Raw genomic sequence first — 27,346 nt, 5'->3', positions numbered from 1 at the left:
AATGTTCAGTTGGTCCACCTGTTTTTTGGGTCAATTAAGTTTACCAGAGTTGATAGATGCGGCGTCCATTTTGGTTATTCCTACATTTATAGAATGGCAGCGAATAATTATTTTGGTTTTACACATGGTGGTACACAATACGCGTAAGTCTAAATGTGAAATATAGTTCAATTAAAGAGTCTAGAATTGTAAAATCGTGTTGGTCTTTTTAAACTAAGGGTAGGCGATCCGTTTAGTTGCCGGCTTTGATTAGTAGGAGGGGATCGTCTCTCAATCGTACTTCTTTTGTACAAAGTCTTTTTTTATCTCCCGTTGAACCGGGGTCCGTGAAAGAAATCGGACGAGATTTTTACAAAGGACTCGTTTTTGATCGCAGGGTTTTTGTCTTATTAGTTTTATTTTTCTAGGGCGACTGGAACTCCCGCTTATCAAGCGCCGCAGACAGGCTATGCGGTAGCTCAGACGGCAGCCGCCGCCGCCGCTGCCACTTACAATACGCAAAGGGCGGCCACTGGCTACGATACTTACCAGCCGGCACCGCACACGGCACCCGGTACTTACGCAGGTAAAATTCTACTTCATTTTACCGTCATCAATCGATAACCACTTAGTTCCACAACTTCACAAGATCCATCCTCCATCTTGATGTCTCCTCTATTAAAATCTCGCCTTGAAATATTTCCTTCTTATTTTTTCCGTTCGTCTTGTTTTTTTTATATTATCGTTCTTGGGATTTTACCAACGACCTCCAGAATGTCATGTTCTGATATAAAGCTTAACATCTTAGCCCAAGGAGGTCATTGTGGGGTCAAACATGGGTGCCAGTAATGTGTAGTATTTAGTGACTTAGTGATTGTTAACTAATGATTATTTGGAGATCACGAGATGTGGTCTTGTGTAATGTCGGTTTAGAAAAACGTTTTCTTTATCATGCCGTTTTGGATCTTTATTTAGATCATTGTCAGAGCTCAAAGTATGTGTTTTCTGTGATGTGTCACGGTTGTATGTTGTGTACCTAACACTCTCAACACAACATACAATTAACAAGCTCAACATAATACAATAAGCTCAATAAGCCGCTGCTCCCACTTGAGCTGAAGGTCGTGGGTTCGAATCTCGCTCGTAACATTGTCTTTTTCATCTTAACCCAAGACCTTAGGTCAAAAGAATAATTACTGAAACAATTAATATGGTCAATTGTGACACCTAAGTAAATATGGAATGATTTAATAATTACTAATTATAATACAAATAATTACTTCACCAACAGCTCCCTGTGGCTTCTTCATATGTCAATGAAAATCTAATCCTGATTGCATGACTTTTAAAAATATGGCAAAAAAAGGGAAAATTCAAAAGGACATAGGTTGAGGTGAGGAGTTGGTGTCTGAGGGGATCAAAATTGCGATAGCTCAAGTGGTTAGAGCGGCGGCGTGTTGAGTAAATGGTCGTGGTTCGAATTCCACTCATGACACGCTTTTTCATCTCAACCAAAAACCATAGATAAAAGGAATAATTAATTGAAATAATTGTTATGATTAATGTGTGGTGATTAGTGACCGTTAATCGATAATTATTCAGAAATCGTGAGATGCGGTCGGGTGTAATGTAGGTTTCAGAAAAACATTCGAAACGGCACAATAAAGAAAATGTTTTTCTGAAACCTACTTCACACCAGACTGCATCTCACGATTTCTGAATAATTATGATTAATGATGACTTCTAAAACATGTATGGATTTTAGTTTATATTGAATTTTGTAAGAGTGAGGACCTGCGAAATTGAATTTTAGATTTTCGTCAAATTTATTTGTATGAATTTAAACTTGGTCGAAGTGCAGCGTAAATCATGTGTAACGTCAATATAGTTTATGGGGGGAAGCATTGGTGAATGCACAGTGCAGAGATGGTTTCAGTGATTTTGTCTTGGAGATTTCGATCTCGCTGCGGTAGGCCTCCCATTGTGGACGAATACCAACTCAAAATGTTGATTGAATAAAATTCACATAAGACAACATGGGAATTTTTATGGGACCGGCATAATCCATGCCGGTGTTTATAAACCCCTTGGAATCCTGCACTCTACTGGCTGGTAAATCACCCATTATGGAACTTACATTATGTGGACGGATATGAAAACATCTATTGCACATATAAGTAATAATTTTGATGTAGGGACGGGGGGAGAAAGAATAATTTTTATTCAGCATTACAGCATTATTGAAAGAAAATAGTTTGGATAGAAGTTGTATATCCATTATTATTAAATATGATGCTTGTTGCTAATTAGTTGCTGGGACTGCGGCGCCTGCAACTTACGACTATAGTTACGCACGTACAGCACCAGCTGCTTACGACTCGACAAAAACATATTATCAGCAGACTGCCCCAGCTACCCAAGCTTATTCAACAGCTGAATATCCTGGCTGGCAAGCTACACCACAGCAAAGTATGTAGTTAAATAAAGATAATATTTCAACAAAATGTTTGGTTACATTTTCAATTTGTTGATTTCAGCTGGTAAAACAGCGTACAGTGCTACCTACACAACACCCAGCATCCGTCCAGCTGCACAGCCCCACAAAGCGGCCCAGTATAATACTGGATACGCAGCTGCACCTCAACAGCCTGCACAAGGAACGAATTACGCTTACACTACTCCCGTTCAAACACAACAGACTGCTAAGGTTGTACATATTTTTAGCGACATTGTAGGGTTTTACATAAGTTGTTATTTTAGGCAGCTGGTGTTGCAACATATAACGGAAGCACGACAGTGAGTTACGGAAACGGTGCAACAACAACAAATTACAGTTCTGCCTACACTGCTCAGAACCCAACTACAGTGCAGACTACTGCTGCGCCTAAAGCAAAAACAGGTATGCTTACATTGTTCATTATGTTAAAATGTAATTGTGGATGTTTAAAATTTTAAATTTTAAATTTAAAGCTGTATACAGTGCTGGGATGTATGTAAACCAAGGTAAACAGACGAATTCCTGGCAAGGGTACAAAAAGCAATCTGGTGTTAAACAAATGAGAGCAAAGGCGCAACCAAAACCCCAACAGCTCCATTATTGCGAAGTATGCAAAATCAGCTGTGCTGGACCACAAACATACAGGGAACATTTGGAAGGGCAAAGGCACAAGAAAAAAGAGGCTCTTCAAAAAGAGGGTACAACACCACAAGTTGGTGGCAGGGGTGCGAACAACCTTCGGTGCGAGCTTTGTGATGTTGTTTGTACAGGGTCAGATGCGTATGCTGCTCATCTACGTGGTGCCAAGCATCAAAAAGTCTGTTTCTATTTAAAATGTGTGTTTCGTATCTAAAACAGTTTTTACTCTAGGTTGTTAAACTTCATACAAGATTGGGTAAACCTATTCCAGAGGTTGACATGAAAACTGCTAAAGCAGCAGCTGTTGCTTCCTTATCGAATGTTGCCTCAAATTCTCCAACACCTCCAAAAATTAATTTTGTACAGAGTACGTAATTTTCTAATTAGCTTTATTATTTTCAGTAATATAATTGCATATAATAATTTCTAAAAATATTGTAGTTGGAACTTTAGGGACTGTAATCAAAGCAGAGAACAAAGAGGAGCTAAAAGAGGAACCTGGGGATGTAGAAATGGTTCAAGACAATGAAGTTACCCCAGTAGGCCAAGAATACATAGAGGAAATAACTAATGAAGATGGTGTGCTTTGATTACCATGCTTGTTTATGATTATGATGCTTATTACTAAAAAAATTAAATTAAATATTTAATAAACTTATTATTTCAGGAAAACTACTAAGTTTTAACTGCAAATTATGTGAATGTAAATTTAATGATCCAAATGCCAAAGATATGCATATGAAGGGTAGGAGACATAGACTCCAGTTTAAGAAAAAAGTAAACCCAGACCTAGTTGTCGACGTCAAACCCTCAGGAAGGAGGGGAAGAATCCAAGAAGATAAACGAAGAAGGGATGACTTCTTGAGAAGGAGAGAAGAAGATAGGTAAGCTGATTAAAATTTAATTTTGCTAACAAACCTGTTGACAACGATTTCTTTCTTCCTGTAGCTTTTGGACAGATGATCGACTGTTCTGGGAAGAGAGACGAAGATATGAGGAGGAATTTGAATATATGGAATGGATGAGAAGGCGGGGACCCGTACCCTCTCCTTTCTTACAACCTCCGCCTGTAAGTTACAATTGTTTTGTCCCCACCCTCAAGTATTAAATTCTTTTATTATTTATAGTTTGGACTGCGTCGCCCTGATACATTGGATGATCGCCACATAATCGCAAAACACCAAGTGATCTATCCAAAAGAGAGTAAGCTTCAAGCTGTTCATAAAATTGTTTCACATTGTGAAAAAGCTTTGAAGCTCGTATCTGATCAGATATCAGAGCAAATTAAAGGTATCTGATTTAGAGTTTACATTATTGTGTTGATTCAGAAGTAATAGCCATTGATTTAGGTACTGAGGCTAAGGATGTGGTTAGTGATGTTGCTAAGAAAGAACCTGGTGTGGCGATTAAAAAGGAACCTGTACCTGCTGCCCAGAAGAAAGAGGGATCTGAAACATCCACCCATGAAATTAAACATGAAGGGAAACCAAGGTTGGAATTAAAACTATTTAGTTATAAATTGTAATTATCACTGTTTCTAATATATATTTTTTTAGCTCTGTAATTGATGATAAAGATAACCTGAGGATAATTAAAGGAGTGATGAGGGTTGGAATTTTATCAAAAGGTCTTATGCTTGCTGATGAAAATGCTGTTGATCTAGTTGTTCTCTGCGGTGAAATTCCTACCAAACAGCTTTTAACTGAAGTATACAATGTCCTCAGTGCCCAACTTAAGGTAAGAGCCCGTGTTATTTATTACTTTAATCAGTTTAATAATAATAAATATTGCTTTAAAGGTTGTTGCTCCAGAAGAAAATTATACAATTAGTTTGGAAATGGCAGATGCTTCAATAACAGTCGGGACGACTACAGACCTGAACATCACCGTCACAATAACATTAACATCTCCGATTCTAAGGGAAATGCTTATGCAAGCAGCTGACGGCGGTTAGTAACCCGCTTAAGTTGTAAGATTTGTAAAGTAAACAAATCAATCCATGGGTCAAATAAAATACATTCTCTAGAAAGTGAAAAGAAAAAAAAAGAAAGGCGGATAAAGATTTAGAAATAAGTAGTCCCCTGTTGAAACATTACAAATAATAAATAGAGGTAAAGCATTTGTTTTTGACCCTTGGAAGTAAAAATTGATTTGTGTAAAAAGAAAAAAAAATTTGCCACCACCTCCTTTACCTATACAAAAGCCTGGGCAATTGATTTTCATGTATTTAGACCAAAGAGATTATTTCACAATTTAATTTCATAAATTTTAAAGCCCTTGATGCATAATAATGTTTTGAAACTTTTCAATGCAAAGAAGAAGGAATGTACACTTGCTGACTCATATGGAGATAAACCAGTGCCAAATATTGCAGCTTAGTCGGTAATATTAGCATTTATGGTAATTGAGAAATTAAAAGAAAATACAGTCACATTAAAATGTCCAGGCTTATCAATATCGACACTATGAAAGGCAATAAGGCCAAGAAAAGGATTGTGTAATCGATTTATGGAATTCGATTTTGTAATACGTATTTTAATTTTTATTTTATGATTTGTTTTTCCATCTTTTAAAAGCTACTAATTCTTTTCATGTGCCTATTTTACTAAGCTTTCTAGGTGTCACTTTCAAAAGGAGTTTTTGACGGATTTTTCACCTTTATCATCAGTGCAAAAACCACACCCAAGGAGCAATCAAATCATTTATTCTGGAAAATTTAGACGGGATATTTTTTGTTTGTTTTGATTTTTTGTTATAAATTTTATTTACACTTTTTTTAAGAGGTTTTTTATTTTTAACATTCCTGTAAAAAGAGTGGTTAAAAATTGAGTCAAAAATCTAGAATGAAATGAGTTTGATTGCTGTTTGGATGTTAGTTCTTGTGCTGATGGGCGTTGTATCTACCACGTCAAGGTGAAACATCCTATGTATGTTCAGAAGGAGGAAGAGTCACATTGGCGAACTTGGAGACACTAGACCAAGCCAAGTGCCTTGAAGCTTTGGCCCAGCTACGTCGTGCTAAATGGTTCCAGGTATACAAACGTATTTACAATATCAATGCTCGTATCAATCACGCAAACTTTTCTTACTTCTAATTTCCCTTTCATAACAAAACAAATGTGGTTACAAAGTTATACAGTCAGACACCACCTTTTTTTTCTTTTTCTTCAGTTCCTATTTTCTTCCTTTTATATGAGTTAAGGGAAATTTGGGAAAATTTTATCTCATCCCACAACCAAATTAAATTAATAATTTTTGTTAATGTCTACATTTTTATATTTGAATGAAAATAATTAGATTTAGTGGTAACTGGCTTTTTATTAAAATCATATGTTTGACTAATTAAAACTACAAATATCAAATTTGGTAAACAGAAAGAATTAACACTACTATGTTGAAGCTTACTATCGAGAATATTTTTCAATAAATTATATCGGAATGGCATGCTGTTAAAATATATTTGTCATCAGCAGTTTATAAAATTTGAAATTATCTAATTTGTTTTGTGTTTGTCTTCAGTTAGATTATTTTCAGCTCTGCATATTTTATACAATTCTGAATAAGAATGATGAGAATAGGCATATTGAGGGGCGTCGGTGGCCACAAGGTTTAGTCTTTGACACGGCGCTCATCACTGTAAGGTAAAGGTCCTGGGTTCGAATCCAGCTGCCCTGCATTCGAACCCGACATACTTACAAATGGGCTTTTTTTCAAAAACACCGGCACCCTGAGGGTTTATATGACTTCTACTGTTGCGAACCCTCTTAAAAAAAAAATAAATAAAAAAAAATAGGCATATTGAGAAGGTTACAGAAGTATAGAATATAAAATTTGTCAATATTAATACCACCTAAGTTAATTTTTGTTGGTCAATACTTCAATATACAAAAACATTCACATTAAGAATGCTAAATTATCAAAAAAATTTGGTTGAATATAATTTTATAAACCGACATCATAAATCATTTGTGGTTCTCATAATTTTCTGTCCTTTAAATTTATACACTGCTGCTTTTTTATAGGGGCTAATTATCCTCTATTCATGTAGGCTTTCAAAGTACAGTGAAACCCGTTTTAACGGGCGCCTCTCTATAGAGACAATTTTTGCATTCCCTGCCAAAAAATAGGTTTTCTATATATATTAAACAGCTATATTACTGAACCCCTGCACTCTGGTTACTGTCACTACTGTCAGTCCCCATCAGTATAATTCACCACTCTAGTATGGACATAAAAACTAAAAATATATTAAATGTCCATATGAAAAATATTTGTTATGATCATTTTAAAGTCTAAAATGTTTCAGTACAGGCCACATACGACATGCAATCTTTTGCTGAGAAATAAAAACTGTCCTATTTAAATTTTGTGTATTGACAGATATTAGGAAATTTTATAAACTTAGCCCTTTACGAAGTGCTACTTTTGCCGAAGTTCAATTCCTCCTCACATATCCTCTTCTGCGTTCATTTGAACATATCTTGGTAATCTATTTTTGGGAATTGCATAGGTACATTTTCAAAAGCTTCTCTTCTGGTGAAAAAATTGTTTAAGCATTTGACTCTTTCCCCCATATTTTTGTGGAAACTACTTCATCTTTATACGTTATGTTTCTTATGCGAGAGCTTTTCTTTCTTTGGGGAACCGAAAATGTACCTTTGCTCACTCACTCAAGTGTCACATGGTTCACTCTAGTTGTAAAATTAGGATTGTTACCTTATTTATTTGGTCTGTTATTATCCAAATGGTGCATGGGCACTTTTTAACTCTCAAGTCTCAACTGTATTTAAGTTACTCCACTTCTTACTGCGACTTATATGAAATAAAACAAGCTATTTTGTATGCTTGAGTTTTATAAAGATGAAAAAATTAATTGTCATGGTGAACGAATTAAGAACTCATCACAAGGATGAAATCCAAGTGTAAAAAACAGACTAAAATCATTTTATTATTATTTATTATAACTAAACAAGTAAATGTAATGCATATTTTTAAAATTTAATTATAAGGTTCCTAGAAATATATAAAATACAACATTTAACTTGATTAAAAACAATCTATTTTAAACCTCTTCTGAAGGGTACCCCTCAATAATAGGAAAAAACATTTCTTTCTTACGTGCTTGTTACGGAAGGGTTTCACTGTATTAAAAAAAAGAGCAATCCAACTATTTCTGATGTTACTCGTCAGCAGTAGTCTTATAGACTGATTTCTCCTTTTCTTGCTGTTTATTTTATTTTGTTCACATGAATTTCAGAATAATTGGACAAGGATTGTAAAGATAAACTGCTGAAAAATGACAAATATATTTATGTCATGAAATTTGTTCCATCAGTTGATCATTGTGATTATTACTATTTAATTGAAGTTAATGGTCCGTAGAGCTTTTAAAGATTTACAATCGTTCTCAATATAGAATTTTTTCAATTTTCCCACAGACCGTATAAAACCAGAACAACATTGACAATTCCATCTGTTTATCCTCTGGTTCCCCTCATATTTATGGTTTGTTAGAACAATAGTTAAGTTTTTAAAATATACTTTATTAAAATATTTATTACAAAGTTAAAAGATGAATTTTTGATTAGTGTAGAAATAAGTGCTGTTTAACCAGAATCTTTTCAAATATTAGAATGTGCTAATTTTATGCACTATTTAATTTTTACCTAATTCTAGTTAGTTCTGTTTTCCTCTTATTTTAGATTATATCAGAGAACTGTCGAAGTAATTAATAATTTTCCCCCCACAAACACTGCCCTTATATTATTCCTTTTCCTTTTACTCCTCTTTGGGCAATCTATTTTGTAAGGGCATTGATAGAGTAAAAAAAAAACCAATGTTGACAGAAAAAAAAGTTTTTAAAACATAAGTAGCGATTTCCATTACAGACTTTCCAGCAAGAAAATAATTATTACATTACAGCAGTTGAACTTTGCTTCATTATTTTATTTTTATTATTCAAACACCAGCTGGAAAGGTCGATGCCTGTATGGATATCTTGTTTTCATTTTCTCATGTTTGATTTTTTTCCAAACAATTGATGAAACGACCGATTGTATGTACAAGAGGCATGTTTTAGATGTACTAACTTCTTAAATCAACTTTGTATTTATTTTTTTATTTTTTTGCACAAAGTAGAAATTAGGTTACAATTAAATTCCATCAAGATATGTCATCTTGTACATCCAATATAATCAACCTAGTGCAATTATCTAATTGATTTTCAATCCTTAGGCTAGACCAGCTAACAATCACAGCAGTGTTCTTGTTATACGCATCCTACGAGATTTATGTCACAGAAATCCAACGTGGGCACCACTCAGCCAATGGGTAAAAATAATAACTTTTACATTGTCAAAGAGGTTCGAACTGTCGAACAGGTTGAAATTTTTATTTGTTTTGTTCATTGTATGTCATATAAAATGCCACCTTTAAAATGTGGACATTAATAGGCTGTTGTTCCATCACTCGTCCAAACAGCATGCACAATTAAATTGGGGTATTCCAACATGCATCAAATGCAAACTCAAACTGTCAGGCCGTTCCCACACCTTGGGGCCAAGTTTACAAAGGGTTTTTGATAGTCAAAACAGTCCGAGGATTTTGCTATAGACCAGCAATCAGATGTGTAGATGCTTCCCTGTGCTTTTGCTCACGTCAGATCCGAAAGTCCTTACAACTAGATTCTGAATCTTGCAATAAAAAAAAAATCTTGCTATAAAAATTATGCCAAAGATGAACGTCAGAGATATAATAATAATTTTTAAAATTAAATTTTAAATTAATTAGCAATTTAATCAAATTAAAATTATTAAATTTTAATTAATTAACAATTTAATCAAATTAAAATTTAATAATTAAATTTTAAATAATAATAATTTTGAAAGGAAATGGGTTAGATAATTATCAGTTAGGCAAATTTCCTATTTTTTCTGACTACTTCTGGAAAATTTTAGGAATGGCAAACAAATTCGGGAGTTTTGGAAATAAGATGCCGATTATTTCAAGAAAATTTTATTTTGTCATAAAATAATGTAATCAAGTGAAATAATAATAAAAATTTCAAATTGGGAATATTCTTCAATTATGCAATATTCTTGAAATATGAAAGGGTAGACTAGCGTAACCAAGGTTTGTAATTGCCGTGAATAACCAGGAATTAAGGTTGCTTCTTTGACACAAGGCGCTAACATTCTTGGATTTGAGCCAGTTTGGTGCGCTTCAACAAACGCAGGATTACTCTTTTGTCAAGTGCAACCCATGGACCTTCTATTCGTTTCCCCATTACATACATAGAGTCTAAAATGCCCTTATAAATATCTGGGCATTGGTAGCGCGGATCAGTCTGAATTTTGTGAGACTAATAGAAGACGTCCTATAGAAAGACAATAGGCAGACTGAATTTGTTCTCTGGGTTCTGATCAAGAAGTGTGAAAGCAGCAACCTTACAAACTGTATGAAACGTACCATTTGATCATAGTAGTCCGAGATAGGAAAAAGCGTTCCAATAGAGTTAAGAAATCTGTGATCAGGCAATAAATTGCAAATTAGTTGGCAACCAGTTTGTGATTGCGTGTTGGAACAAACCTAATAAATTAGTTTTTTCAGTGTTAGCCTGATGAAATTATTTATCTGTTTTAATTATATAAGTATGAATGTCTAATTGTGACAGTTTGCGGTGAATTAAAAACTCATTGTACAAATTAACGTGCATTTCAAAAGAAATTTTATATTAATTTTATTATTTAGGGAATTGAGCTATTGGTAGATAAGGTAGTTGGCTGTGCTGCCCTTTCTGTAGCTGAGGCTTTGAGGAAAGTCTTGGAAGCAATTGCGGGAGGAGTTTTATTACCCGGCTCTTGCGGAATTTCTGATCCTTGTGAAAGGGAACCGACAGACGCCACATCTCACCTAACAATTCAACAAAGGGCCGACATCACAGCCTCAGCCCAGGCATGTGTACTACAAATGAAATCTTATTTTCAGTGTTATCTTCAAGAAATGTTGACCAATTGTTTGTTTCCAGCATGCCTTGAGACTTATGGCTTTCCGTCAGATCCATAAAGTTCTTGGTATGGCCGCAATTCCCCCTCCCAAACACACTGGGGGCAATCGTCATGGTGGAGTTCAAAGATTTAACAGGAAAAGACGTAGGGATCACAGCGCTGGAGAAACCAACGACTCTGAAGGTATTGTCTGTTTGTCAGAACAATAGACATTTTGATTAATTTATTTGTTGTCGTAATTTTAGCGGGTGATGGTAAAAAAGACAAAAAAGATGGAGAAAGTGATGTCTCAATGGAAACTGTAGCAAAGTAAATGAGAAAAATTGATGCTAAGATCCTTCTTCCCAGAAAGTCACCCTTGAGAGGCATCATTTCATAAATTTCCTTTCATGAAGTATGATTTTTACATCCTTAGCACATGTTTAGCATTTATAGTTTTGTTTTGAGATGACTGGCAAATGGATAATAGTCACCGTCTGTGTTGTCAGGACGTTTGACAAAGTTGACCCTAAGTTGTAAAGCTTAACAAAAATAGTTTTTTATGTAATATCATGTATATTGTTTTGATTGGATATACCAAGATTAATATCCATAAAAAAATATATATTAAAAAGTGGAACGTTATTCCTTTCATTGTGTAGTTTTCTAAAAACTTTGTCTCGTATCGAATAAAAAGATAATACATAATTAAGCTGGTTGTATAGCACTCCTATTATGTATATTACTCTATTTAAATGGATCTAGTATGGTTTTTGTGCAAATATGTGAAGATGTTTTTTCTCTTACCAAGTACAATATTTGTTTTCGTCTTTTTATTTTCTTCTCAGCAAGAATTATTTGTTAAAAGATTTTTTATTGTAAAAATGTGCATGTTGCACATTTTTAAAAAGAACTAAACTTGTATAATTTAATTTGTAAGTATAAAATAAAAAAAATATTATGCATTATTTATATTATATTCCTCTTAATTATATGTAATTTTTGTTTATAAAAAAGACAACCTATTCACTTGACTCTGACAGTTTCTAAACAATTGTTAACCCTCAAATGAAAGACATTTTCAACCATTCAATGGTTATCGTCAATTTAAAACTGTAGATCCAAGTAATTTGATTGAAGAACAATTATAACGCCATATGATAAGAGTAGGTAGATAACCAATAAATCCTTCCTAGATATATCAAACTAAGAGTGAAACTCAATGAAATACACGACAAAGCAATAATTGTTTCAATCATAAATAAACTAATGTAACATAGTTTTAATAAGAGAACGTTTAAAATTTTATATTACAAGTGGATTGATTTAAGCTATTACAGTAACATCCATTTTTCATGACCACATAATAAATTCATTTCAATTACACATGCTTTTTGCTTTTATCTCGCAATTCATTTCAATTACACATGCTTTTTGCTTTTATCTCGCATAATGTTAAAGCCTTAAGTGTCGCTCGTTTGTTGGAAAAAATGGCTATCTTTCTGGAACGTTTTTATTTCAATAGTGCAGTGTTCAATTGCTATTAGAATTTCTGGAACTAGGATATTTACTTAAGTTTAAAGTCAGTTTGGTCTTCGGTTTCATCCAGAGGACTCTTACTAACGTGCCTCTATTTGTTTTTGAGCTGTCAATATACCAGTAGGAACGCCTGAGAGATATTCCTTTGGCCCACTCTTCCAATTCTGGTATACTTTGTACTTGTAGGTGAAGTTTTATTTTGGAGTACTTTGCCTGTATCTCCTGTTTGTTTTCAATGTTTGTTGACATGGGCATCCTGTAGACGGTTGTCCATTTATGAGCCTGCGGACCACTGCTCCGGTTTCTTATTAAAATATGGAGCGGTGGAAGGTTTAAAATACACCAAGGCCGCAGTTGACATGAAGTGAAGAAAATATTTTTTCCCAATTAAGTTAATGGTATCACAGCTGGTTAATATAGTGAAGAATTCACTAATTTCGTGGTTTGCTTGACCAATTAACATCTTTCAATTAATAAAGGATTTTTGGTTGAGATGAAAAAGTCACGAATGGGATTCAAACAAACAGATGACCCTCGGTTGATACGCTGCTGCTCTACCACTTCAAGTTCGAAGTCACAATAGCTCAAGTGGTAGAGCAGCGGCGTATCTAGCCGAGGGTCGTGGGTTTGAATCCCGCTCGTGACACTGACTTTTTCATCTCAACCAAAAATCCTTAATTGAATAGTGAAGAAAATGTTTTGTAACATCATTGTCAAGCAACGCTGCTGTACAAGATCAACAAAGAAAAAGAAGAGGAGGGCAGTCCTATGCTGAACACGGTACTGCGAACATCTCCCAAAAAATGAGACACATTTATCAACGGTGAGCCATAAAAAGTACCTATTCACAAGAAGGAAATATTTTTTTGTTTGTTAATTAAATAGAAAATTAAATTTTGATTTATAATTATTTTTGGATGGTGAAAGAATTAGTTTATTTTTTAAATTAATTTTTTACTGTAAAAAGGAAATTTTTTTAGTTTTAAATTTACAATACTAGCAGTAAGAGGTTTATATAAAAAAAGGAAATTTTTATTTTTATTCTAATCTTAGTGATTATTACAAATATAATAAGGTCGTGGGTTCGAATCCCTCTCGTGCCATTGACTTTTTTTCATCTCAACTAAAAACCTTAATTGTAAAGTATTAATTGGTCAAGCAGACCATGAAAATAATGAATTATAATAAGAGTTTATATCTGTTCATGTATGATTGCCTCTATAATAAACCAATTGTTTACTGATAATTTAATTTCAACATCTGTTCTTTTTTTCTAAATAAAAAACTTAGGAAATAACTTCAAAACAAAAATTAATAAACTTTATTTATTTTGGGGCAAATTGTTGCATGTGGTAATGTTTTCATAAACAAAATTAACAACCACCTTACAAATCCATGGAAGAAAATGGTTTGAATCTTTATAAAAAGATAGTTCCCACTGGCAGTTGTTTTCAACCATCCGGATTTCAAGTTTATAGCTCATAAGGTTGTAAATTCCTTCAACTTACGACGGCCTATAAGCTTGAAATCTGGATGGTTGAAAACAACTAACTGTGAATAGGAACTATGTTTTTATAAAGATCGAACAACATACTCCATCATTTATATGAACAAGGCTTGATGTGCAGCCTTTGACAAATAAAGAACTTCTGGAAATATTCCGAGTAGAAGCAGAAAAATAACTAATGGTTGCTTAAGTACATGTCAAATTTGCCAAGGATCATATCTCTCATGTTAAGCTGAGAATGGACCATTGGTTCATAGATAGAATGAGGTGATTTTGTTTAGTGTTGATTCAATAAAAAAAAGTACACCATTTTTATATTAAACTTTTACTTATATATATTACTTTATACAAATACTTTTAAATCAACACTAATCATTATACCAATCTAGAAAAAGCAATGAAAAAGACATGACTAAAATAAAAATCAACACATAAATCCTAAAACTAGCATTGTTCTGAATTGCTTGTCGTATTTGTACATTGGCATCTTTTACATTCTCCGTTGTACCGACCAGCGTTGTCGATATCCTTTCTATCTCCTCATTCTGCTCTAGAACTTTATCTGTGAACACCTCTTGCAGTTCAGCTATTTTCACGACATTACTCTGGATTGCTTTGACCTAAAACAAAATTAATTAACTTTAGGAATATTAATCAAACTGTGAACTTAGCAGAAAATAATTTAAATTCTAAGGGGGTGTTAAATTCTAAAGCATTACTCTCAGAGCCCTTTAAATGGGAGAGTGAAATTCACTATAGGAGAGCAACTCTCGCGAGTCCGCTATAGACCATTTACACACACAATGGACAGTTCTGAGAGTAATTTTTAGACAAGATGTCTTCAACACAAAAAGGAGAAGTGGAAGCAGTATTATAAGTTTTGTATTTATCGAAAACAAAAAAGTGGGTCATCATGGATACAAATGAGTTAATGTTTAGGCGAGTACCATGCTGTAGCACAGGAATTGGAACTTGAAGACGCTCAACAATTTAAGAATTTTTACAGATTTTCAAGTATTGAATTGCTAGTAGAATTAGTGAGCCTATATAATTTAAAAAAAAAGGCACTACAACGAGAGAAGCAATTCTGTTCATGAGCGTTTATGGTTGCCTTATGATTAATTTCAGGGACCGGACTATTGAAGTCTGTCCCTAATTTCTCCATCATGAGGTTTTTCTAACTCTTATTTTTAAAATCTGGGTTATGGGTGTCCCAAAAGGATTGGATTCAATTCATATGCTTCTAAACATCCTCGTGGATTCATTTTTTTAAATTGGATTTGGGGTTTTACTCTCAGCAAATTCAATTTTTTTTAATGATTGAGAGTACTCTCCAAGAGCGTGGGGGAAAACACTAGCGAGGAAGATGCAACATTGCACCCCATGGAGAGTTCTTGGCTTTTGGTGAGAACTCTCAGAGGCCTTTACATTTGCGAGTTTTATCCTCAAGAGTATATCTATCACTCTCGAGAGAAAAAAAAGCTCATTTGTAAACTCACCTTAAGAGAAAGAATCAATAAGCATAATTTTTTTTATGCTGTGAGCTAGATTGGCAAATCATTTGGAATCTGTGTCGATAATAATTATTGTTCTGTTGTTTGTAAATATGCATATAGGGTGTAAGAATCACCCACTTCAGATTTTGGCAGTACGAGGCCAGATGTGCCACAGATTGGGTTCAGGGGCTGTCATTAGCTAGGTCATTTTAGCCCCCAACATATGCAGATTTTTTATTTTTTGTCGTTGTGGAAACTATTAACCAGTAAATCAATAATATACAAAATATATATATGCATGTCATACAATTAACGTACAGTTTTTAAACCTAGATACCCTCACTTTCACTTATTCTGAATACATTTTTTCCTCATTACAACCCATTCACACAAGTAGGTCGAGTTCTCCATCACCTTTTATAGAAATTATATAACTAATCATATTGAGGCTAACTGATTTATTATTCATCCAGCCCTATCACACTACACATTTATGGTAATAAATACATTCATTTTCAATATACTCAAAAATGCAGCACAAAACAAGAGTATTTTCTCAAAAACCAAAAGACAAGACACACTGGGCTGGGCTTGGGTAAAATTCCCATATCGGGTTGCATTCCTATATGGAGTCAAGGAATGACACCCTTCAATTATGTGGGCCACATACACGGCCCAAAAGTAAGTGTTCAAGTGTCAACTTCAGATGGCTTATTCTTAACCAGTTGAGGATGACCGCTCTTCTGCGATTCAGATCCTACACCCCCATCCATCAATCATACTCTTGATATGAAATGGCTTCTCTGCCGATCCAACCCACTGGCATTGCTATTTCCTTTTCATCATATTTTTAGCTTTAGAGACCGATCATGGTGATTAGATCTGGAGGTTGGGACGTCATAGCCTTAGCCAACTCGTACGCTTTTTCATTATTCTTCAGACAGATCTATGTGTCTAGACCATTTTGCCGACGCTAAAGTTCAGAGTATTTCTCCAGCAAGAGTGCTATGAAAGGGCTCATGAAGGACCTGTTCCAGACAGCAGTAACCGCTCAAAGAGTTGATGCAGATGGCCCTCACCCTATGTGCAGACCAAATCGCATAACACCATGTAAAAAAGTGCAGTGGCATCCTTACTAGCCTTAGAACATTTCGAATTTATTACCTACAACATAATTACTTTTAATATAACCATACATGCGTTAACATATTCAGTTTGGGGACCTGCATGAATTCAGAGTCCTAATGCAGGTCATGAAGCATCATAATTTTCAATATTATCCGTTTATGTTTAGTGGTCTAACTGACCAATTACTTCAATTAATTAATCTTTTAATGTAAGGTCTTGATTGAGATGAAAAAGTTAGTGTCACAAGTGGGATTCGAACCGACGACCTTCGGCTAATATGTCGCTGCTCTGACCACTTGAGCTATGACTTCGATCTACTCAGAGCTGAAGGTTGTGGATTCGAATCCCGCTCATGAAACTAACTTTTTCATCTCAACCAAGACGTTATATAAAAATAATAATTAATTGAAATAAATAAGTATCAATCTTATTTGGTCGTGTTGATACCCCATAATTATTCAAAAATCGTGAGATGTGGTCTGGTCATCTCACGATTTTTGAATAATCCTCAACTAACGGCCACTAATCACCATACATACCCCACAATTTTACGGCAAAAAACACAACACATTTCTTTTCATCATAGCACTAGTCATTAGCCAATAATATTTGTTTATTAATATAAAGAGCCAAGCATTTATAGGAATTAGAAATTTTTGCTATCCAGGAGGGAGAATATTGAAATCTCAGGCCAAGACAAGAGATAAATAAATAATAATCCATATATGTTTAGCTGTCATAATCAACCATACTAATTATTTCAATTAATTATTCTTTTTATCTAAGGTCTTGGTTGAGATGAACAATTTAGTGTCACAAGTGGGATTCGAACCTATGAACTTCTGGTAAATACGCCACTGGAGCTTTCATGACTTTGATCTACTTAGACACAAACTCATCTCTTTAGCTGAATCTTGTGGGTTCGAATCCTGCTCGTGACACTAACTTTTTCATCTCTACCAAGACAGATAAAAAGAATAATTAATTGCAATAAATAATAAGGTAGAATATATATTATGGGAGGGAATACCTCATCGTTTAGACTGTTGAGGTCACTGTAAAGTTGTTGATTTTCCATTTCAAACATTTGAAGCTCCTCTTCTGACAGGGGATTGTCATCCTCTTGGAAGGCATAATCAGAAGGGGCGATTCGAGGCTCGTTGGACCTGTCTTTCAGCTTGACCATGTCCTCCTTAAGGACCCAATTGTCTTCCCGGTTGCTCGTAGCCTCGTTCCTACTCTGAACTTTATCTTCCAGCTTGGAGAGCTTTTCAACCTCGATCGTCCACTTAACTCGAATGGCCTTCTGTTCGGTGTAAATCTTACATACCGACTTGAGATAGTCTCCAAGCAGGTCGACGATAGCCTTGTTGTTTTCTACCTCCTGGTTCTCATCCATGTTGTAAAGTTCTTTTTTAAATGACATCAACATTTGAGAGCATGTCTGGATGATTTTTTGCGCTCCGAAGTCAATTTTGTCCCTCTCGACTTCACTCATTTGATCCGACTTGACAAACTCAGGCGAAAGGTTCAGGTACGCCTTTCTGTGCTCGAGTAGAAAATCTCTCAAGCTAGATATCTCGGATAAAAGGTTTTTAAACTTTCTTATATACTCTGAGCCTCTTTTGTTCTTGAGGATGTCTGGTTTTCTCTTGACACCCATGAACTTGTCTACTTCTCTCTTCGCTTGTACACAGCTTTTAAAATTTGCCGTCACATCCATCCTAGGCAATAAATTAAAATATTTACAAATAAAATAAGATCAATAATACCCAAAGATCATTTTTCTTTTAACGGTTTGAACTTTTAAAACCTCGATGACGTGTTTATAACCTGATCACAGTTGCAAAGTGGAGAAATTCCTGTCTGTAGATAAGGTTTAACCTTCCAGGAAGATCATAAGGTTGATCCTGGCAGTTGATAACATCGTTTAATCGGATTTCAACCCCTCACAACAGAGCTTTTATTTATTTTTATTTAGTGAACTTTTTTATTACTAACGTCGAAATGTCTGTCAAAAGTTTAAGCATGATGAAAAAAATTTTAATCGCGAACAGGGGTGAAATAGCGTGCAGGGTGATGAGGACCGCTAAAAGGCTTGGGATTCGAACTGTGGCCGTTTTCAGCGATGCCGATGTCGATTCTCTTCATGTCAAAATGGTAAATAATTTTAATTTTCGACAAAAATCCATTGAAAAAAGTGAAAAAATAATTTTTGGTTTAATCATACAAAATTGTAAAAAAAAAATCCGAGGGGGAACAACCTGTTTGATCTGGCAGAACCAGAACGGCCTTGACTTCTTGATCCTTTTTAGCTTACGTAACCGAATTAGAAAGCGAACCAGTAAAACGAAGAATCAATAATTAATTAATGGATTTTCAAATATTTAAAAAATTATTGTTTCAAATAAATAACTAATTTCAAAAGGACGATAAACAATGTTTTGATTAAAATAACGCATTTTTTTATAATATAACTATACATAAACATGTTCAAACAAGTATTGTATTGTTTAAAATATGCAACATTTAATATTTTTTGTCACATAGCTTTTGGGAGGAACTAAAATTAAAACTACAGAATGTTTTTCTATTTCTTTCGCTCTGAGAAAAGCCGGCATGTGTGTCTAGCATGTAGATAAAAATTCCTTATGTGTCACACTTAATTGAAGCCATCAAGATCTGACATGTAGAAGAGGGATCATCCTCACCCGATCAAGAATAGGCCATGTGAGGTTGTCACACGGACACATACTTTTGGGCCAAAATTGTGTGTGACTAGCATGTAGAGAAAGGTTGCTGGATGTGTCCCACTTAGTTCAAGGGTGCAATTCCTTGGCTCTTCATGTATGAATGCCTTATGATATGATAAAGCAACGAGTATTTGGGTCCCCTGTTTCGATTTTTGGGAGTATCGGGACTCTTTTACTGCATGTAGTTTAGATTATATAGGAGTTGGCCTCTTTACGACCTGTGCACCGCGACTAGTATTGGTCTATTGTACATCTCCATTTTTTTTAATCAATAACATCTCATTAAGCTTGAGGCTTTTTACTAGTCGCCAAAGATTTTTCAAGAGTTCCTGCGTATGTCCTTTAGGCCCTGGCTTTTCCTCTCTAGGATTAGGAATTTCAGCCTATATAGGACTTTGGGCCAATAGAGGACGAGTTCCGCCGTTTCTTCTTCTTCTTGGCAATATTTGCACAGGCTTGTTTCTGCCATTCCGAGTTTATACATATGAAGGGGTTGAAGACGGAGCCAATGCATCGGTCGATGTTAATTGAATAGAGATTACTCTCCCAACGCTCTATAATGTCCCTTTTGTGCTTCGCCACCACACTTACATCACGAAAAAAAAAAGGGAAGGTTCTTAACCCAAACGAGCCAATATTCCATTGCCATAAATGAACAAGCCAGTTACCATTGCAATATTCTTTACGAGAGAAGTTTGTTGCGAACAAAACAGATTCAAATGATCTCTTCAGAAGGGATTTTTTATCTGAAGCTAACACTTTACTTAGCCAGTTTATGACCCTAATCAAAATTTTGGTGCTAGTAGTTTCAAGACCAAACTCAATTTTTATATAATGATCAGGCGTGTTGCGGGGCAAATTGAACAGCTGTTTATAATACCTTATTTGCAATTTGTCCAAACCCTCCAACTACGCCACCGCCCAAAGTTCAGCGGCATAGTAAGCAGATGCAGCGACAACTGAGTCAAATAGCTTTCTTTTTGTTCCTAGATTTAGTATTTCTGCGTTAGTGTCTATGATGGTCCTTTGGTAAACTTTTTCGCATGGCTACATTCCCATTGAGCGGCAGATTTATTATTAATCCATTGTCTAATGGATTTCGTTTTTGGCAGTTTGATAAGCCATAGAAGGGCCCATAGCTGTCCTCATTGAACTTTCCATGGGCAATTTATCAGTCAGCTTCTTTCCAGTCTGTGCACCACGACCAGTTTCTGCCAATCCAAGACTATATATATGCCTCCGGAGTCTGCAGTGTCCGGTTAGCAGTTCAACTATTATTCTAGTCCTAGCATGTCCTAGATTTAGTAGTTCTGACGTTAGTTTGTTGCGAGTGGTCCTTTGATAAAGTTTTTTACATGCCTTTGTCCTGGGCTAGATTCCCATTGAACAGAGGACTTGTTATTAATCCATTGTCTAATGGATCCACGTTTTTGGCAGTTTAGTATGCCACAAAAGGGTCCAGTGCCAATAGATGTCTTTGAACTTTCCTTGCCCAATTTATTGGCCTTGTGTTACCCCTTTGCTTGTGTGTCCTAGCTTTGTTATTTTCTGAAATGTCTGATAGGGCTCTAATGCAGTACCAAACAACTCTGGATTTTACCATTGATGCGGCAATTGCCTTCAGTGATGCCTACTGTCTGAGTAGATGGCTATTCTTCTATTGATGATGCCCAGCCGTTTGATCTCCCTGCCACAATGTTCAATAGACACGGTTTTCACTTGAAAAATGGTATCATATTATCCAAGTCTTATATGAATTTTAATCCTTGGTTTATTTACATAAATGCTAGCTCCTGGACCATATTCGGTTTTGTAAACCAGATATGGTCGGCATTAACTGGGATCCCTTTCTCCCAGTCTGCTCTGTTGAAGATGTTCCCCAGACTGCAGATTGGTGGTGGTCATTACCAAAATACGTAGATTGCTAGTTGTACACAAGTACAAGGGGAAAAGGGATGTTTGGGGAATATCCTTAAATACTCCACCACCCTGAGTGAATGGTATGTAACTAAGAAAGAATGTATTTAGGAATGAGCGTGATTGTGAATGGGTTTGTATTTAAGTAGGCAATTGATTAAAATAGGAACTTAAAATTTATATACATTATAATAATAACTTATAAATAGTGTAATTATTAATTCTTATGTAACTGTAATTTAAGTTTTAGTCAAAAAGCACACTAAATCTTTCAAAAACTGCTAAATTTACAAGAAAAATTCAGCAAAAGACAATAGCCATCATGAACAACCAAATTTTCTTTTCTTTATGCTTTTTATAGGTTTAATTGGTGTGTACATCTTAGTGTTAATATTTTATCCAATTTTTATGCTTTGGTTGTTCGCTATGTTCATTGTCGCTTTTTTTATGTGTTTTCTTTCATTTTTGTGATACATTAACCCCATTCATCCTTTTTCATGCCCTTGCTACTTTTTCCCATTTAGCATAAAATTTCTGCATTTTGGTTCAATGTAATTTAAGAAAAGGGTATTCCGCTAGAAAGCTTATTAAATGAAGAATTTTTTTGAAAGTTGACAAGCACTCCTTGAATTTTTGCAATGAGGTTGCAATAGTTTTTTTTTTACAAATTTAAATTTATCAGCTTTCAGGAAATTTTTTTTTAACCAAAAGTTAAATTGAAAGATGTAGAATGGGGTCTTCTTAAAGGAAATTTAATGCTCTTTTCAATGCTCCCCCCCCCAAAAAAAAAGAAAAAAAAGAATGAGCTACGAGTAGATATAAGACAAAAACTGTAGGTAGTTGAAATAACAGAGTTAAATATCTGCAAAAGGGTTGAGAATGAGACCATCCATACGAGCTTTTTTTGTCATTGGTTGTGTGAAATTCACTGGCAAAGTTTGTTAAGCAAGTAGCATGTCACACTGTTTAATATGTATTACATTTTTTATTTTCTAGGGTGACTGGTGACTTTCTTCCACTGCGACCTTAAATATGTATTGTGGAATTGACCCTTCTTTATTTCCATACCCCAAAACATACTATTACCTTTGAGGTAGTTGAGCACCGGTTCCTCTTCGCTTATTTCTCTAGGCATTAGTGTTGCCTTTCAAAGTAGCTTTATCGTTTACAGACTCATGCCTCACACGGGATATGTTCTGATTTCTCTGCTGTTTCATGACAGAGTAGGAAGTTTTTTCTCTTTTAAAGGGCATTATTTTCCTTAATTTTCATCAGCTGAGAGAGGTAGATTTTTGGCTTCCTGATGGAGAAGTTGAGGAACTTTTTTTATTATTTTTCACCTGATGATTTCATTTAGTGTTTCTCAATCCATTTGTTCAGTCCAATGATTTGGAGCATACCAGTTTGCAGTTTTTGTCCAACAGGTGTAAGCGATGCTCCTGTTTTTGCTAGTTTGTCAGCCTTTTTGTTGCCTTCAGTCCTCTTTTGTCCTGGCACCCAGATCAGAATTACCCAATTTCGTTTCCCTAGGAGCTGGTTCAATTTTCTTTTTTCTTTTAGTTGAAGGTGAAGTGTAAAAAGCCTATAGTGCTGCTTGGCTGTCTTAAAAAAATATATGTACATCTTTTAATGAAACAGTCATCATCCTTCCTTACAAAATCAGTACTTATATTTTTTTAATGTTAAAGGCAGATGAAGCATTTTACATCGGTCCACCTCAGGCACAGGAAAGCTATCTGAGAGGTAAGCAAAACTTGCAACCTTGTATAATATTAGGTTTCATGGTCCACTTGACAAAATAAATTCTTTTCAATTAATTAATTTTTAATTAAGGTTTTTGTTGAGATAAAAAAGTCAGTGAACCCATGACCTTTGGCTAAATACGCTGCTGCTCTACCACTTGAGCTATCGTGACTTCGATCCACTCGGACACTACTTCCCCACCTTTTGAATTTTCTCTCTTGTATAATATTTAGTCAAATGTTTACATATGTGATTAGAGCATTTAATGAAACAGACCTGTATTGCCAATTTCTTAATTTAAAACTACACTATATCCCTTTATAGACTCCAACAATTATAAATTTTGTACATTATTACTTGTTTGGAATTTTTATTTAAAATTTTCTATATAGGATGAAAGCAAATGTTTCATGTACCTTTGTGGTTTCATTTCATGTCCACATTGATCAAAGAGTAACAGTTAGTGTTAAAAAGATATTTCAAAGTTTTTGCTATAAAGGAATAAAATGTTTTCATTTTTTTTAAAATTTTGTTTGTTTTATTGTTTTGCAAGCGGACACTTTTGGAATGTGTATGTATTGCTGTTAACAATTGACTAAAAATATTTTTCTTCTTTAACATCTTCACCGTCCATAGGATAAAGTAAAATTAATTAATTTCAGGGGACAAAATCATAGATGTTGCTAAACAAGCAAATGCCCTTGGAATTCACCCAGGATATGGGTTTTTATCTGAAAATGTCGAATTTGCTGAACTATGTCAAAAAGAAGGTATTATATTCATAGGACCCCCCTCTTCAGCTATTAGAGATATGGGTATCAAAAGGTAACTTCATTCTAGTTTTCTTCTTGTTACTGAAAAATAATTAATTTATTTTAGCACTTCTAAATCTATTATGGAGGCTGCGGGAGTTGCCACTGTCCCAGGGTATCATGGAGATAATCAGGATATACACTTCCTTGAAGAGAAAGCAAATGAAATAGGGTTTCCTGTCATGATAAAAGCTGTGAGAGGAGGAGGAGGAAAGGTGAAAATAGTTTCTATCCTGTTTTATAATTGTGGGTTAAAATTTAATCTTTCTAGGGGATGAGAATAGCACACACAAAAGAAGATTTTCAAGCTGCTTTGGAATCTGCCAAAAGAGAATCTCTGAGGGCGTTTAATGATGATAATGTCCTACTTGAAAAATATATTGGCAGGCCTAGGCATGTGGAGGTTCAAGTTTTTGGAGACAAACACGGGAATTATGTACACCTTTTTGAAAGAGATTGTAGTGTACAAAGAAGACATCAGAAAGTCATAGAACAAGCTCCTGCAGTAACTAAACACAACTTGACCTTAAGTTCAATGTTGCATTGTGTTATTTCAAGATTATCTTCTTTTAGCCGGGTGTTGACAACAAATTAAGACTGGAACTTGGAGAAGCTGGTGTCCGAGCTGCAAGAGCTGTAAATTATGTTGGAGCAGGAACTGTTGAATTTATTTTTGACACAAATGAAAATAAATTTTACTTTATGGAGATGAATACTAGATTGCAGGTGTGTTTTAATAAATATTCATTGAAATAAGTTTCGGAATCTTTTCCTCTTCCAGGTAGAGCACCCAATCACTGAAATGATAACAGGTGTTGATCTGGTTGAATGGCAGCTGAGAGTGGCAAGCGGTGAAAAAATTCCTCTCAGGCAAGAAGAAATCACATTAAAAGGCAGTTCAGTGGAAGCTAGGATTTATGCTGAAGACATCCTTGGCGGTTTTCTACCTACTGCAGGACACCTCGACCTTATGTCGACCCCTTCTGGGGAAAATATTCGGGTTGAAACTGGTGAGTTTAGATTTTTAATTTCCAATTTTTCAGAACTTCTGTCATTATTGAGATTTAAACAATTTTTATTATGTTCACCCAGGTGTTACCTCAGGAGACGACGTATCTGTTCATTATGATCCAATGATAGCTAAATTAGTCGTGTGGTCACCTCAAGAAGAAACGTCACTTTCTAAAATGGTGTCAGCACTGGGTGAATTCAATGTCAGTTAGATATTTTCAGCTAAGATATGAATATAATTTTTAACTTGATTTAATTTTTTAGATTGTCGGGGTAGAAAATAACGTTGATTTTTTACGGAGGCTTTGCCTTCATAATGACCTAATCAAAGGAAATGTCCATACTGGCTTTATAGATGAACATAAAAACAGCCTTATGCCCACTCCCCCGAATGATATAGTTGTCATTAAGGTAAATTTTCAATTTTAATTTTTAATATTGAAGTTAAATGGAACAATACATTTTATAGGCAGCTTTGAGTGTTATTCTAAGAGAAATAGCAAGAACAAAAGAAATGGCTTTTAAGTCAGTGGATAAATTCAATCCCTTTTCTCTTGAAGGTCCCTTTAGACTTAACCATGAACATACACGTGTTGTGAAATTGCTATATCAAGAAAAAGGTAAAATATTGAAATAATCTTGAATACAGTTTATTACACTAATACATTGTTTCAGAGTATAATGTTGTTATTAAGTCTGATATTAATTCTGAGTGGATGAAAGCAAAAGTAAACGATAGTCCTGAAGTTAAAGTTAAGGGCAAGATTGAAACAAAAGATGGTTTTTCATATGTTACATTTTGGACTCCTCAGGATGTCTCTTCTATGAAGATAGGACACAGCAAAGATGATTTATTTCTATTTTGCAAGGTTTTTCATTATTATTATTATTTTTAATTCACACAGTTCAAATTCATGCCTTTTCATTTTTGTAGGATGGCAATTTTAAAATTGGAATGAAGTCAGAAGATTTAGGTGGAGGGGATTTTTCTCAAAGCGAAGGCTCACTCTCACAGGCTGTTTCACCAATGCCGGGCGTTGTTGAAAAGATAATTGTTAAAAATGGAGACACTGTAAAGAAAGGGGATCCTGTTGCTGTTGTAATCGCTATGAAAATGGAAGTAAGTAACATTTAATTACATTGATACCTGAAAAACAGCAATAATTACATTAAATTTGTTTTAGCATGTAATCAAAGCTGAGATGGACGGAACAGTGGAGTCAGTCCTATTTCAAGCTGGTCAAAACGTTGGGAAAAACATGCCAATTGTTAAATTTGCCGCTAAAGAATAAATTACATGTCTTACGAAGTTTATGACAAGTACTAATTAGTGCCAAAATCAATACCAGTGAGAGTATTTAAAAAAAATACTTTCAATCATTGTTTTAAAAAAATTGTTATTTTATTAGACACTTTTAAATGTTATATTAATTTAATAAAACTATTTTCGTTACGATCTTTTAATTTGTTAATTCTGTTAATGATGGTTGGTTTTGTAATTTGGTCTTTACTGATCATTTTGGTCTGCCTATTATTGCTGATTTATCTTTAGTGGTTTGTTTTGTGTTTGAAATATAAAAAATGTTGTATTTTGGCTGATTGTGAAGATTTGGTGTGCCTAACCATGGTGATTTGGTCTGTTGGATGGATTTTGTCTTCTCTAACGATCCATAAGCAGCAACAGTGTACTATGGCAAACTGTTCACAGAATCACTACTGAAAACAGTGAGAAGCTGAAATGCTTCTAACAAACCAATATAATGAAAATCGGCACACCAAAATGTTTAGAATGGCCAAGCTTCAGCCTTCTTAAACGATCTTTGGTACCACGTAATCTGGGGACCTGTTCAGGACATTAGGAAATCATCAACTCAATTTTTTTATGTGTTCATTGTAGTGATAAGAAAAAAATCAAAAACTGAAAATACTACATATTTACAAGATAGCTTGGAAGTGCCACATATTGAAAACATGAAGCAGATCTATAAAAAAAATGGTATCTAGATATCTAATGGAGATCGCAGCAACAGATACTGTCACCCACCACAGTGCTGGTGTTTTTGAAAAAAAGCTGTAAGTTGTGTAAACCCTTGTTGCTTTCAAATGCAGGGCCACTGGATTCAAATCCAGAACCTTTAACATACAGTGATAAGTGCTTTGTAATTTGGTCATTACTGATAATTTTGGTCTGATTGATCTTTCTGATGCGTTTTGGATTTCACAATCTTTAGTGGTTTGTTTTGTGTTTTGAACAACTCAAATTTTTTTTGTTTTCATTGTAGCAATTTAAAAAAAAGTTCAGAAATGGCCAAACTAATATTTTTTGTCTTAAACAAACAA

The 27,346-nt window shown here is 34.6% G+C and overlaps 3 protein-coding genes across 3 annotated transcripts; 2 read left to right on the top strand and 1 right to left on the bottom strand.

The window, feature by feature from the left end:
* Positions 1-32: 32 nt before the first annotated feature.
* On the top strand, positions 33-11,970 carry LOC106668009 (zinc finger RNA-binding protein). Its single transcript, XM_014396370.2, has 19 exons — positions 33-143; positions 408-565; positions 2,290-2,448; positions 2,517-2,686; positions 2,740-2,878; positions 2,950-3,293; positions 3,347-3,482; positions 3,557-3,694; positions 3,783-3,999; positions 4,064-4,184; positions 4,243-4,405; positions 4,465-4,606; positions 4,672-4,852; positions 4,914-5,064; positions 6,053-6,147; positions 9,350-9,445; positions 10,865-11,068; positions 11,142-11,304; positions 11,367-11,970. The coding sequence occupies exons 1-19, from the start codon at positions 94-96 to the stop codon at positions 11,432-11,434; spliced, it is 2,895 nt and encodes a 964-aa protein (XP_014251856.1). The 5' UTR covers positions 33-93; the 3' UTR covers positions 11,435-11,970.
* A 2,482-nt stretch (positions 11,971-14,452) lies between these two features.
* Positions 14,453-18,536, bottom strand: LOC106668035 (syntaxin-18). Its single transcript, XM_014396437.2, has 2 exons — positions 17,801-18,536; positions 14,453-14,766 (listed from the first exon to the last, which is right to left on the bottom strand). Exons 1-2 carry the CDS (start codon positions 18,491-18,493, stop codon positions 14,515-14,517), a joined length of 945 nt encoding a protein of 314 aa, XP_014251923.1. The 5' UTR covers positions 18,494-18,536; the 3' UTR covers positions 14,453-14,514.
* An 87-nt stretch (positions 18,537-18,623) lies between these two features.
* On the top strand, positions 18,624-26,434 carry LOC106668034 (methylcrotonoyl-CoA carboxylase subunit alpha, mitochondrial). The gene is made up of 13 exons (XM_014396435.2): positions 18,624-18,930; positions 23,129-23,183; positions 23,846-24,008; positions 24,063-24,210; positions 24,267-24,500; positions 24,569-24,721; positions 24,777-25,005; positions 25,088-25,209; positions 25,271-25,417; positions 25,476-25,626; positions 25,682-25,875; positions 25,941-26,126; positions 26,191-26,434. Exons 1-13 carry the CDS (start codon positions 18,778-18,780, stop codon positions 26,296-26,298), a joined length of 2,043 nt encoding a protein of 680 aa, XP_014251921.1. The 5' UTR covers positions 18,624-18,777; the 3' UTR covers positions 26,299-26,434.
* Positions 26,435-27,346: the final 912 nt, after the last annotated feature.

Source organism: Cimex lectularius, unplaced genomic scaffold (assembly GCF_000648675.2).
Source record: "Cimex lectularius strain Harlan isolate CLEC.00 unplaced genomic scaffold, Clec_2.1 scaffold108, whole genome shotgun sequence".
NCBI classification, from domain to species: Eukaryota; Metazoa; Arthropoda; class Insecta; order Hemiptera; family Cimicidae; genus Cimex; species Cimex lectularius.
Note: the sequence above shows the minus strand (reverse complement) of the source record. Positions and strands in the feature narration are given on the sequence as shown.

Coding starts and splice junctions, on each gene's coding strand:
- LOC106668009 (XM_014396370.2), top strand. CDS start 94: ATGGCAGCGAATAATTATTTTGGTTTTACACATGGTGGTACACAATAC. Junction 3,294..3,346: donor GTGGTGCCAAGCATCAAAAA/GTCTGTTTCTAT, acceptor TTTTTACTCTAG/GTTGTTAAACTTCATACAAG. Junction 3,695..3,782: donor GGAAATAACTAATGAAGATG/GTGTGCTTTGAT, acceptor TTATTATTTCAG/GAAAACTACTAAGTTTTAAC.
- LOC106668035 (XM_014396437.2), bottom strand. CDS start 18,493: ATGGATGTGACGGCAAATTTTAAAAGCTGTGTACAAGCGAAGAGAGAA. Junction 14,767..17,800: donor TCAACAGTCTAAACGATGAG/GTATTCCCTCCC, acceptor ATTTTGTTTTAG/GTCAAAGCAATCCAGAGTAA.
- LOC106668034 (XM_014396435.2), top strand. CDS start 18,778: ATGTCTGTCAAAAGTTTAAGCATGATGAAAAAAATTTTAATCGCGAAC. Junction 18,931..23,128: donor ATTCTCTTCATGTCAAAATG/GTAAATAATTTT, acceptor TTAATGTTAAAG/GCAGATGAAGCATTTTACAT. Junction 25,210..25,270: donor CAGCACTGGGTGAATTCAAT/GTCAGTTAGATA, acceptor TTAATTTTTTAG/ATTGTCGGGGTAGAAAATAA.